The following is a 14,108-nucleotide window of genomic DNA, read 5'->3' as shown; positions in this document are numbered from 1 at the left end:
AAAGAGTGTTGGACTAGATGGGCCATTGGCCTGATCCAACATTGGCTTCTCTTATGTTCTTATGATGACAGTTGGGTTTTATTGATAAAACAAGGTTATTTTTTGGAGTTTGCATCTTACCCCAGGTGTCACCATGTCCTTCCTCAGTCCATGGCATCTACACACACACACTGTCACCAGCAGCACAATTGTTAGTGAAAGAAGGGGCCATTGTTCAGGTCCATCAGACAGATAACATCAGACAGATATTCCCCCTTCTTTGTTATAGAGAAAAAGGATGGTGGTCAACGCGCCATACTGGATCTCCACCATCTTAACAAATATCTATCAAAGCCTAAGTTTTGCATGTTATCGTTACATGAAGTTATCTTATTACTTCACAAGGATTGCTGGCTTGCCAGCATGGATTTGACAGATTTTCACATCTTGATTCATGAAGACTGTAGGCAGTATTTAAGGTTTGCCCATGCTGGGCACATCTTTCAATACTCAGTGTTACCTTTTGGTCTGGCGTCAGCCCCCAAAGTGTTTTCCAAATGCCTGTCAGTGGTGGTGGCCCACCTCCATCTTCGAGGTTGTGTGGTTTATCCCTACTTTGATGACTGGCTGTTCGTAGTGGATTCTTCAAGCAGGCTTTCCGTCAATCTAGCCCTAACCCTCGCAATGCTGCAGTCTCTTGAATTGCTAGTAAATTTTACAAAATCCAAGCTTCAACCTATTCAAAAGATTGGTGCAACCTTAGATGCCTCTGTGGGGAGAGCTTTTTTATCTGAACCACACACTTTGCATATTACGCGCCTGGTGCAGTCCCTGCAGTTGCACCGTAGGAGTTCAGCCACATTTCTACAATGCCTACTAGGACGCCTGTAGCGGGTGACGCCTTTTGCCAGGTTACACGGGGCCACTTCAAAATTGGTTCCTTAGGATCTTTCGTGCCCACACAGATAACCCTGGGCAACATCTCACTATTCCCCGAAGCATACTCCGAGACGGACCCATTTACCGCATTTGCAAAAGGGGGCGCCCTTTGGTTTCCGCATGCATGACATTGAATTGTTTACTGTTGCCTCTCTCACAGGCTGGGGGGCTCACTGTGTGGGTAATTTAGCACAGGGCCGTTGGGAAGCATCAGAGACCACTCTGCATATTAATCTGTTAGAACTTAGGGCAGTAAGGAGAGGTTTCTCTTCTTTTGCAGGTCTTCTGCGAGGGTGCAGTGTTCTTCATATAGACAACACCACAGTTCAGTGCTATATAAACGGACAAGGGGGCATTGCCTCCCTAGCTCTCACCAGAGAAGCTTCCTTTCTCTGGAACCAGGCCATACAAAATGGGACACATCTTACGGCCATACATATAGCGGGACATTTGAACACCCATGCCAACATCTTCAGCAGGGAGTTCCAAACGGCCCAAGATTGGACTCTGTCAGATGCATATTTAGACCCCTTATTCTGACAGTGGGGTACGCCACAGATCGACCTCTTTGCCTCCACTACAAACACAAAATGTGCCTGATTTTGTTCCCGGGCTGACATAGGTGCTCTAGGGGATGCATTCCAGCTTTGATTGAATAGAACAGGGTAGTTGCCAAAGCGCATACAGACCGTACTACTGCTATCATCATAGCCCCATTTTTGCCTCGAAGACCGTGGTTCCCCAAACTGTGGTCTCTTGCCAGGGGCAAGTATCACAGGATCCTGCTAACGTCAGACCTCTTCATCGGTCACCAGGTTCCACACCCTGGCGTACGTTCTCTCAAGCTCACAGCATGGTTCATACAACTGGCACCTCTTCCCACCCCATGGTTCGTAGGGTGATTCAGGCAGCCAGGAAACCTTCCACTAGGAGATCATACACAGGGAAGTTTTCTCTGTTTGCCTCTAGAGGTTTGGATCCCTCCACCTGCAACCTCCCTCATATTCTAGAATTCCTCCTGTATCTAAAGGCCAAAGAGTTGACCAATACCTCTGTTAAAGTGTACTTAGCAGTGATTTCTGCATATCACGTGCCCATTGGAGGTACCTCTGTGTCTGCATCTGTAGATTCTAAATGCTTTTTAAGGGGGTTGAATAATTTGTACCTGCCCTCTAAGTTCCCAGTTCCGCAAAGGAGTTTAGCACTGGTGTTGGCTAAACTTATTCATAAAGCTTTTGAACTAATGGCTATGTGTGACTTGTCTTTCCTTTCCTATAAGGTTGCATTCCTCGTAGCCATTACCTCTGCCAGGTGAGTGAGGGAGCTGGCTGCTTTGTCCTCAGAGCCGCCCTTCCTCCAAATCCACAAGGATAGGGTGGTCCTCTGCCCCTGCATTGACTTCCTCCCTAAAGTAGTCTCTACATTCCATATGATACAGGTCATAAACTTACCTGTGTTTTTTCCGTCCCCCACATCGTTAGCTGAACAGACACTCCATACCCTTCATGTTTGAAGAGTATTACTTTTTTATTTGGACAGAACACGACAATTTCATAAGGTCCCTTCTTTATTTATCTGTTTTGGGGGTAACAAGAAAGATCAAGCAGCTTCATCGCAAACTATTGCTAGATGGATTTGCATCACAGTTAAGTTGGTATATGTAGCTGTGGGTGCACAGTGTCCCTCTATAGTGTCGGCTGATTCCACATGTGCATAAGCTTCTTCAGCAGCGTTCTAGTCTGGTGTACTGCTTCTGGACATCTGCTGAGCAGCGACCTGGTTGACACCCTCGACGTTTGTGCAGCATTATGCCATGGACGTCAACTCTCAGAGGCATCTGTGGGAAAAGCAGTTCTGCAATCAATTTTTCGTTGAGATCTCCCACTCCCTCCTCCGAAGTAAGTGAACTTGCTGTTCTCCTATGTGGGACTGCACAAAAGCCATGAAGATGAAAACCGGGGTTGCACTTACCTGTAACCTTTATTCATTGAGTAGGCTTCTGTGCAGGCACACATTCCTTCCTTCTCCCCCATTGTGGGAGTCTCATGCTCCTAAGTGGTGGCTATGGAGAACTGATGGGAGAGTGCTGGCTCCTCCCAGGTCACATGACTTTTGGGTGGGAAGTTGAAATCCATAGTAGGAGCCAAGCACTCTCGGGTAGATTTTTAACTTTATTGAGCTCGCTAGTTCCTCCCGGTGGCTGGCCTGCAGTATTGCTGTCCCATGTGTGCCTGCACAGAAGCCCACTCGATGAACAAAGGTTACAGGTAAGTGCAACCCCTGTTTTCCTTTCTCTCCCCCTCCCCATCTCTCCAAGAAAGGCAGAGAAGGGGAGAATAGTAATGTTTTCTGTGGTAGAACTAAGGTGATTAAGGGTTTCAGTCAAATTAAATGAATTATAATCATTGCTAAGTCATTGCATGCTTTAGGATTTAATTGTGTTCCTGTCATGTGACTATGGTGGTCAGAAGAAAATACCATCAGTTTAAAGGATAGTGCACCTAAGAGACACTTAGGTTTAGCTGGAGAAGGCTGCTAACAACATTAAAAAATCTGACCTCTAACCTTGATCCATTTCAGAAGGGATGTGAACAGTTCAGGTGCAGTGAGTCAGAAGATGCATGGGAGTCAGCTAAAGTAATAGTTGTCAACAGTATAATCATTATCTATGAATAATTAAGCAACTAATTGCTGCTTTTAGAGTAGCTGTGTCATGTCTAACCACACTTGTTGGTGTGGGGGAGAGTAGCTGTGTCATGTCTAACCACACTAGACATCTTATTAGGCACATATAGCTGTGTATGCACACACATGAAACTGCCTTAATATGTCAAAACAGGCACAATCAGTATACAAATAGGTGGCCTGTTAGACTGGACACCAAGAATTAATCCTGTGTGTTGGCTTACATCTTGGCTGTCCCATTAACTAAACAAGTTTTTTATTTAGTAAGAGTTACATTGTTCTTGGTTTTTAGGTGAGTGGAATTCGTGACCTGATACCAGGTTCTGTCATTGATGCTACAATGTTCAATCCTTGTGGGTATTCAATGAATGGGATGAAATCAGATGTGAGTATTATATTTTTTGCTGTTCCTCAAAGATTATTCACATCTTAAAGTAATACTGTATTGAAATGTCTAACAGAGTTCCTTTATTTTTTCTAGGGAACTTATTGGACTATTCACATCACTCCAGAACCAGAGTTTTCATATGTTAGTTTTGAAACAAACATAAGTCAGACATCCTATGATGACCTAATTGGAAAGGTCATAGATATTTTTAAACCAGGAAAATTTGTGACAACCCTCTTTGTTAATCAGGTAAATCTACTTTGGGATGTATGGGTGAAAATATTAATGGAACTTGTTCCCTTGTCTGTTTAAAAGAAAAAATATATTTTTACTAGGAAAAAGGCCCGTTGTGGAAATAAATGCAACGACCTCTAGAAAGAGGCTCTGGGCAGTGCCCCGACCTTTGCTGTGGCAACCTCAGCAGGGTATAATGACACTGAGTTCACCATTTTCTCCAGAGGAACTGATCTCTGGTACCTAAAGAACAGTTGTAATTTTGAGTGATCTCCAGCCCTCAGCTGGAGATTGGCAACAATGGTTCCCCAGAAGGGAATCGTTGGTTTGGAGGGTGGAGTCTATGGCTTTGTACCTGTCCGAGGTCCCACGCCTCCTGAAACCTCACCCTCTCCAGGCTCCATCCCTCACATCTCCAGGAATTTCCCACCTGGAGTTGGCAACCCTATCTCCTTCACAGCCAATCATCAACCTATCTTTATTTCCCCCTCACTCTTTAGCTTTCCACCCCCCACACACCTGCAGCCTCTCCCGTGCTCTGAAGCCCTGACTGCTACGTCACATTGGCTGTCATATGGGGGCCACCTCAACAGCATATAAGGATACAGAGCCCACCATTTTCTCCAGGGGAACTGATCTCTGCCATCTGGAAAGCAGTTGTAATTCTGAGTGATCTCCAGCCCTTGCCTGGAGATTGGACACATTTTACCCCAGAACAGCAAACTGTTTAGAATGTTAGAGGCAAAGGCCAATCAAGTCGCATATGCAAACAACCTCTCTGTTCCGAGGCAAAGGCCAGTGAGGCTGCATATGCAAATAACCTCTGTGTTCTGACTGGCTATGGGGGGGAGAGGAACAGCAAACTGTTTAGAATGGACTCAGGCAAAGCAGCCAGTGGATAGGGAGACCCTCTAAATGACAGATCAGAGAGCGAACTGATTTTGGAGCGTGTGGAATGTTCTAGAGGAGTGCCACCACCATTCGGCTTTTATTTATGAGGGAGATTACCATACTCAAACAGTTAAATCTAGCAGTAGAATCCAAATGCCACTTAATGACGATGTTTTGCACAAATCCTACTGATCGTGCATTTTCTCTAGACCAGGAGATGTTGATCTGTTGCAACAAAAACGCTGAGTTCCACAGTTGTTCTTGGCCACACTTGTAAGAATTTGTGTAGTCTTCTGGTGTATATGCTTTGGAATGGTGTATCAGAGTGGGTATGGACAATTTTTTGAACAATTCAATAAAATTCACGTAAAGAGTTGTAAAACCATTTTACATTTCAAAGTATGATAGAGATTAAAATAATTTGGGAGATCTGACTGGTGTTTTCATCCTGTTGATGAGGCTTGTTTCTTATATTGAGCTTTGTGACATGGTGTTGTGTTGGTAGTCTAAGGAGATATGGTAAAATATGAAGATTTTTCAATAAAATTGTCATAATCTGGGCGGTGTCCTGCAAAAGTCACAATAAACATATTGGTCTTTTAAAGGCACTATAGTATTGCTTGCTGCAACAGACTAGTACTTGGAAATATTAGGAATAATGCTTCAACTGTAAAACTAGGCGTTTTTTTTGTTTCAGAGTTTTAAGTATTCCTAATTTCTTTTTCCTCTAGAGCTCAAAATGTCGCACAGTGTTTTCTTCAGCCCAGAAGATTGAAGGTTTTAAGCGTCTAGATCGTCAGATTGCTCAGTTCAATGACTACAACTTCGTTTTTACCAGTTTTGCCAAGAACAAGCAGCAGAGTTGATTAAGAGAAATGAAGAAAAAACGCAAAAAGATACCCCATAGAGGAGGTGGTGATTGCTTTCTAGTTAATGATTCAAGGGGCCATATTTTTCATTTCCACCTCGTAGTCACAGAAAGCCCTAGATGTAATCATAGTATAATTTTCAATTTTATGCATTATTATATCAAAAATTTAGATATATTGCATGAATGCTCTCTTCTGTGTTTAGGTATTCTATTTCACTCTTGCTGTGAAATTGAAATTCATGTAGAAAAATTTTACTGTATGAAACTTTACCACACTTGTAAAAACAATTCAAGTAGGATTACATGCAGTATAGTTTTTCTCCAAGTATCACCAAAAATTCCCCACAGACAAGGATTTCGTCCTCATTAGAATAACCCTAAGCCTACTTATCTGGAACAGCTAGTTGTTGCTTATTTTTTAATAAATATATACTGTTACTTCAGACTTTTAAAAAATTTCTTGAAGTTACGGTATACAAACTCAAATCTTTTTGAGTTATTAACTCAATGGCAGGCTCAATTTTTTTTGGTTAGAAGTATTGAGACTGATAGAACAAGACTACTTACACATAGACTACTTTACTATTTTTGTTTGAGTTCTGTAAAAATTTGTTACTACTTTAGGCCTGTAGACCTTTCCAGAGCCACCTAAGATAAAAAATGAACTTGATTTAATGCACTAACTGTTTACATCTGGAAACTTACTAATTGGTCACAAGTTATTTTTATTGTCTTTAAATTTAGGCCAAAACCATCACGGTTCTGTTCACTGTTCATGTTTTGCTGAAAGGCAGTCCCCAGCAACTAATGGAAGTTTGTTGAACAACTATTTAGCTGTACTGACATTGAATTTGGCTGGCACACCCGAGCTTGTCCCAGGCACTTCACAAACTTCAAATACAGTTGCAGCCTTTCGGAACCCAACTTGCTAGGAGATTGGTGCTGCTTAATGTAACTTAGTTATGGAGACTGCACAAAACTGTTAGTGCCCACTTCTTATTGTGAATTTATATGCTGGCTCAAATGTTACTTCATAGTAATCCAACACCATATGTCCTTTCACACTGTGATTTCACGTAACATCATTGTGCATGTGATAGTTAACTGAATTTTAACAATATTGTGGCCTCATCTGTGTTTCTTCCTAATTAACGTGTGGTTCCTTTTACATGACACAGAAGGCATTGAGTGCTTTTTGCTATAGCAAGCAAAATCTGGAGAATGTAGACACAGTGAAGTACAATGCTTTGTAAAACATAAATAAAATGGTATAGGCATCAAATAGTCACTTCATGGGTATGGAGTTAACAAATGCAAGCTTCTGAGAACGTGTGTGTTCAGGTATGCTTGCAGATATTTGGGGTTTCAGCTGTTGTGAGACCAAGGAAGTCTGTTACAAATTTTGACTCTTGTCCTTGCTATGTTTTTGATTCTCTGAATATGACAATATTTTGTTCCTTCTGTATTCATAAATAACGCACTTTTTTAGTGTTTCTAAACTACTAAATCTGCTTGGTTGGAAATCAAGCAGGTGGAACACCTTGACTTTTTATTTTAAAAATAGTTTTTCTACCAAAATTACTAATTTGCTTCTAAGTAGCACCTGAAAGTTTAGGGTGTTCTAGATTTTGAGGACCAATGTTTCAAATATTTTTTGTTCCTGAGAAGTGCCCTATGTGAATGGCACTGCTTGTTGGCTTGAGGTCTGCTAAACTGAAGATCCCATTCTAAGTGATACTGAAAATGCAGATTCGGGTGAAAAAAAGCCATTGATAGAAAGCTGTTGAATGAATAATAATGAACACTAGGGTGAACAAAAGAGGAGGTGATGTTTGGTGTTAAAACTTCTCTCTGTGGTGTTAGACATGAATCATTAAAATGTACAAAAATATATCTGTACCAGAAATCATAATGCTTCAATAAAAGTTTGCTTTTTGCAATGAGTAAACATGTTTGCCTTGCTTAGACTTCCAAACACCTAGATAACTCTTGAATAGATATGTGGTAACTTCAAGACTGACCAGGTTCATTGACTATTTGTATCTCACAAAAACACTTTTTTCTGCAAGTTCTCAGGATACAAATCAAAAGTTGGACTGACCCAGGAAGGTTAAAGCCTATTATCAATGCTAATCCTATTAATCAATGCAAAGAGACCACTGTTATGCAAGGTTACTTTAAGAACAAAGGTTTCTCTTAAATGACAGCAATAGTAACTACCCACTAATACAATTTCAACTATCTGCAGCAAGCTGTAACAGATTAGTGAGTAATCTAATAATTCTAGTTCTCTGTGGAAATCCATGGGTGAATTTGCAAGTAACAGAGAGTAAAGCCCTGCTTTGTCCTGCTTCTGATTTTGTTTTCCTACTATGTTATAACGGACTCCTGCTGCTTCTGTTCTGTGAGGCAGATTTTCCTGCTACTCTTAGTAGCGTGTTTTAATTATAAACGTATAACTTTCTTTGGGTCCCACCCAGTGTTAAAGAAGTTATTTGGCTTTTTCTCAGACCAGAGATTTTTATTGTAACTCAGCAGGAGAGCCCTCTTATGAAACAATGGCACTTGACTCAAAGTTAAGTTGAAACAAAAAAGTCGATATTATTGAACAGGCACAGTTGTAACAGGAATAGGGCAGTGGATGATTTCTTTAAACTAGTTCTTTATAAGAAAACTAGCAGTAAAGCTCGTTGTAAAAGCAATACAACGAGCTCTAGAAAGATGTGATGTGTAAACGAATGCAGCGCCTGGAAGCAGGTTAAGTACATATTAGCAGTATGTAATAGAAAGGTACAAATGTGGAAGTCTTACATATCTTATTTTACACAATAACTGGTGTCCAAAGTCGTACAATGTGGGCCAGAAAATGGAGCACACAGGGCTCTGTGGAGTAATTTCTAGAACTGGGCAGTCTGCAAAGTCATTTTATGTTGGACGTCCCTGTCATTTAATGTGGTCATGGTCGCACTGTCCACCCTGTTATAGAACAGGTCTCAAGTGAAGTTGGGTTGAAAGCGAGTGGTTGTGACGAAAGTCTTAGTAGGTTATGTCAGAATGATAAAGAGGAGTATGGACATATGAGTGTTGTGAAACCTATAGTTTTCAGTGTGAAAAGACATCCTCTGGCCCAACTGTCCCCTAATTTTTCCTTTTTTTGTACACTTACCTGGCTTTGTCACGTGTAATGTGTGTCTTCTCACTTCTTACTTTGTCTTGTCTGGTTAGGTTTTCTCAATGTCAAGTATAGTCTGTACAAAGTAAAACATTAGTTCATGTTAGCCAGTGAGGATGCATTTTGTAAATCTGAGTCATTGCATTTTTTTTGTCTCAACATCTGGTCGAAGTGTGTTCTAATTTTTCATGTTTTGCACACTTAACTGAGTTTGTCACATGTAGTGTGTGTCTTCTTTATTGCCACATTCCCCCCCCCCCCTTTGAACTATATCTATGTGTATCTGTCTCTGCCTGTTTCCCTCCTTGGTCAAAGCTAAATCAAGACCACAAAAGTGAGGAACAAGACCTGGTTATAATTTCTACAGGAAGCCAAGCTCTGACCTGGGTTCCTGTTTTTTCCATCCTTTTTTTTGCTTTAAATATATATCTGGATGTCTGTATCTATCTCTGTTGGTTTGCCTCCTTGTAATTGGTTTTCACATTCTGGGTGTGGTTAAAGGTTCCCCCCACTCACAGGGTTTATCCCAGTGTCTCTCACACTCTATTTTTTTAATATATATGTAATTCTCCACTTCAGCCAGTTGTTCCTGCACTACTATTTGTGCATGCCTATGTAGATCTGTCTGTGACTGTGTCTGTATTTCTGCTTTGCAGTATGCCTGGGGTTTTTGGCTTCCTGTTTTCTGTGTGTCTGGTCCCATCCTCTATCTCTGCTTGTGTGTGTATCCACTGGCTTTTTTGTGATAACTTGGGCTTGTCCCCCCACCTCTGCCATGCTGACAACTGTTTACTTGGCAGGCTTTTTTCCGTTCTGCCATTCTTCCGTTGCCTCAGCAAACTTGGTTTGGAGGCTAAAGATGGTGGGTTTTGTCCCCTCAGGGAATCAATCATCTGGCAAGGAGAGTGAAGACAATAGCTGTGTTTACTGGAGCAGAGCAACCATCTTCTGAGGAAAGTTTTGGCGGGCGCCGCCAGTGGATAGGGACAGCTTCTGAGTGACACATCATGGAGCCAACTGATTTAGAGGCGTGTGGAATATTCAGAAAGTGCCACCCCACTACTCAATTATATATAAGGAGAGATAAGAATATCTTGAACAGGCAACAGCGAATACTTGAAGCTTGAATTCTAAGATACTTCTTTACTGTGAGAGATTTGTTTGTCTTGGAGATTTCTTACAGCAACAAAGTTTTATAGCAATGTCTTAGTTTTCTGGAAGTTAGAACTTTCTTCCTGTATATCAATATTTCCCTTTTGGAATTATAACTTTCCCTTTCTGTACTCTTTAGGAATCTAAGACCATTTCCCTTTTTACTTCTTAGACCAGAGGTCCCTTCTGAGTTGAACCCTCTGACTAACTCTGTAAAGAACATCCTCCTTTTTCCTAGGAGCGATATAACCCTTTTCTGTTTGGCTGGGTTGGCACTTCTCCACTAACTACCCAACCTCTTCTGGCAAACCTTAACTCCAGTTCTGGAGACAGTGAATAAACAGAGAATTCAGAAGCTAGTGCTGTCAATTAGATGTTCAGTTCTTTCTGAACCTTTTCCCAAATGTATTGGTGTACAGTAAAGACTAGTTGTGTCCTTTCACTTCTCAAGTTTCCTTCTGTCTGGCAACTGCCAAGTCAAAATCCAAACAATGACTGACTGACCCTCTGACAAGATTCATAAGATTTTATAAAACTCTCCTCAGTTGATGCTGACCAATCAGAGAGAAGGGGGTTCAAGGAGGCAGCAGCCTGTCACTCAAACTGCTTTTCAGTGAGGCATTAACCCCTAATCTCCCAGCTCTCTGTCTTTGATGCACTAAGCATCCTGGGTTTTGAGGTCAGTTAGTCACACATGTGCATTTATACAAGATCAAAGCTGTTAATTTGCATGGAATTCTTCTACAGGTATGACAAGTATTTCCACTTTCCTACCATTCTGGTACCCCACTCATAAAACTTTACTATATCTTCATTTTCTATGTTTAGAAAAAGAAATTTCTCCAGAGAAGACTAATTGTGGGACTGCTTGCACTTCAAGTTCTTTAAAAATTTGCAGTAATGCTCATATTAGCTATAGTTTGTAATTAGAGTTAGGGAATATTTTTCATAATTCTTTATCTGCTAATAGTTGGTGTACTATCAGCACAAGTGTTTCACTGCAGAATAGTAGACTGAGGGTGAGCTCTGACGGCCCTCCTGGTCTGATGTGATTAAACAGGCAGTATTGGATTGCAAATCTGAAAGCTGTTGCTGTCCATGCTTTTCAGTCTCACAGCTGCATATCCAGATTCCTTAGAGTCCACAATATAAAGAAAACTAGGTGCACTAAAATTGTGTCATCATTGCTGCTTAAAGAAACGTTCTTTCAATTATTCCCCTTACTTTAACTACATAAATCATTTACTTCATTTATATCCTGCTGTTCTCAGTGATAGTTTTTCAGAAAAAATAAGAATTTGAAAATATGCTGGGAAATCAATGTGAATTGATTACCATGTTTTATTTTAGCTTGTATTTAGTAAAAATGTTTAAACATAGATTATGCTAATGTTATTTTAATTATTTATTTATTTGATTTATACCCTGCCTTCCCCTCCCCACTGAAGTAGGCAACACATAACTATTTTATTAGGGGAAAGTGATGTAAATGCATTCAGAGCTTTTATGTAGAGAGCTAGTGGGATTTGTCAGACTGGAATCTGAAGGACTGAATCCCCACTACTATGGAAGCTTGCTGGGTGACCATGGACTAGTCACACACCCTCACCTTAGTCTACCTCAAAGGGCAGTCGCGAGGATAAAAAGGAGAGTATAGCCATGTAAACTGCTTTGGGGAGAACAGCAGGGTATAAATGAAGTAAATGGTTTGTGCATAAATTATTTTATTTGAATATTATTTTTAAATGTAAAAATAACAGTATGTAGTGCCTTTACATTTTTTAAGGGGGAAAATTGAAAGCACTAAAACTCTTGATACATTAATTGTATCGCCCCCAAAGAACTGTGCATGGTATGCTGTGGATGTGGTTGTTCACATCTCTGTTTCAACAGAACTGTTTTCCACGAGGGTCACTTGGGTACCCCTCACTAACATTTTTAAGTGAGTTCCACACTTTTTTACAAATTTATTTACAACAAACCTTAATTTACAACATTTACCTTATATTGTTAACAACGGCATCCATTACTTGTTTTATGACATAGTGAATCTTTAACACTGGAAGAGTTTAGATTTCAGGAAATTTTTGGCTCATGCATCTGGTCCTCACTACTAATTACAGTTAAGTTTACCTACAACTAACTCTAATTGCTCTTTCTGAAGATACATATCTGGAGGAGCGGTTGTCCCCTTCCTTTCTTGCTGCTGGTGAGACAGGAACTTCTAGCTTACCGCTCATCTTTTTCTCTTTTTCATTGTTTGGTTTTCATCAGGGAGTTGGATAGTGTCTGTTCATCTTCCATTTTGCTGTACAGCCCCAGATTGGGACTGCAGACACAGAGATTTTCTTTCTAGCTTTAAAACTCCCAAAATTGGGGCAGCCTGCCTGTTTGAGAGACTGTGCATGTGTAAGTTTTTGTGCCAAATGCATCTTCTTTGTGTCAGGTAGCCCTGTCATACAGTTGGAATGTGGAGGGGGTTCCCTCCTCTGCTTTACTAGCTCTTCCCTGTCTCGTGCAGCTGGCTATCTGTAGAAATGACGTTGGTGGGTATTCTGTCTGTAAATCACCAGGCCTTGGAAATGTAACAGTTTAGGCACAAAAATGCTTGCTTGCTAGCTTTTGCCCATGCGTGTGGAAACCAACGATTGACTTTTGCAACTGGGGGGCAGTTTGAATGTCTTATAAGTCAGTGGCCATCATATTACAGGCCATTCCTAACACAAGCTGTATACAAGTTACTTTAGTACTGGAATTACCAAATAAACACTTATCTTCTGAAGAAGCCTGAATGTGTGGTGTTACCTGCCTAAAGTTCCTGACAATTACCTCAACTCGATTATCTCCTCCTCGGAGATGAGCGAAATTGAGGATATCCAGACCGGCGGTGGGGACCAGACCCACCCCGACGGCAAATCAGGAGATTCCGATGAACTAGAAATGGAGCCCCTGGAAGGGGGCACGGAGGAAGAAGACCTTATCGGTGCACCGTTTGGAGGAGCTATGGCGAAAGTTACAACCTGGCTTAAAGGCCCCCATTGAGGAAGATTCAGCGCGGATCCACATGAAACCTGGACTTTTTTCTCACCCGCGTCGCATTGCAGGGACAGTCGGTATGACAAACTGCTCAGAGCTGATGACTTTGGAGCAGAGGTTTGTGTGACCATGGGCCCCTGAGTAGTGGACTATGCTATGGAAAGTGAAGGGGCCGTGGCTGGCGGGAATGCCGGAGAGGAATTCATCGGCACCCGTCTGGAATTATTGGAGAGGGGTTTCGACTGCATGATGTGGATTGTCATGGATTCTCCCAAGAAAATTCCTACCATGGTAGCTGGGGCAGTGCAGCAGGAGCTGCAACACTGGGGTCCTCCGCCGCCGAGACCCCCCGTGCAAGTGGCGGCAGTTCAACAGCCGGCCGGCCAGCCGCAGGTTCAGCAGCAGGTCCAGGTGCCCAGACTACCTGGCCCAGGGCTGAACCCCCCTGTGAGACACCTGCACGGACCCAACGTGCCGGGGTCAGACTTACACCGCCCTATCGAGCCATTAGATGCTACGTTCGACGGTTCCCCGGACACTCTGCTGTTCTTCATGGTGCGTGCTCAGAAATTCATGATGAATTGGGGCCACCTGTTCCCGACTGAGGAACGGAGAGTGGACTATATAGCTTCCCGACTGAGAGATGAGGCAGCGGACTGGTACGTTAGTCTGCACAACACTGATGGGCCGGAACACCAATCAGTGGACGCCTTCATGTGGGCCCACCGAGCGCAATTTGAGGACCCCAATGCCTGGAGCCC

The 14,108-nt window shown here is 41.9% G+C and overlaps 1 protein-coding gene across 4 annotated transcripts in view; it reads left to right on the top strand.

Moving 5' to 3' along the window:
• Positions 1-7,929, top strand: part of AMD1 (adenosylmethionine decarboxylase 1) — a 29,233-nt gene extending 21,304 nt beyond the window's left edge. For all 4 annotated transcript variants that reach the window (XM_015418758.1, XM_015418757.1, XM_015418759.1 and 1 more), the window contains 3 exons: positions 3,896-3,988; positions 4,085-4,240; positions 5,848-7,929. In XM_015418758.1, coding sequence (XP_015274244.1) covers positions 3,896-3,988; positions 4,085-4,240; positions 5,848-5,982 — 384 coding nt within the window. In that variant the 3' untranslated portion in view covers positions 5,983-7,929. The remainder of the gene's footprint in view (positions 1-3,895; positions 3,989-4,084; positions 4,241-5,847) is intronic.
• Positions 7,930-14,108: the final 6,179 nt, after the last annotated feature.

The sequence above is a fragment of the Gekko japonicus genome, unplaced genomic scaffold (genome assembly GCF_001447785.1).
Source record: "Gekko japonicus isolate JY-2015 unplaced genomic scaffold, Gekko_japonicus_V1.1 scaffold880, whole genome shotgun sequence".
Classification (NCBI taxonomy): domain Eukaryota; kingdom Metazoa; phylum Chordata; class Lepidosauria; order Squamata; family Gekkonidae; genus Gekko; species Gekko japonicus.
The sequence above is the reverse complement of the archived record's forward strand: the minus strand, read 5'-3'. Positions and strand labels throughout refer to the sequence as shown.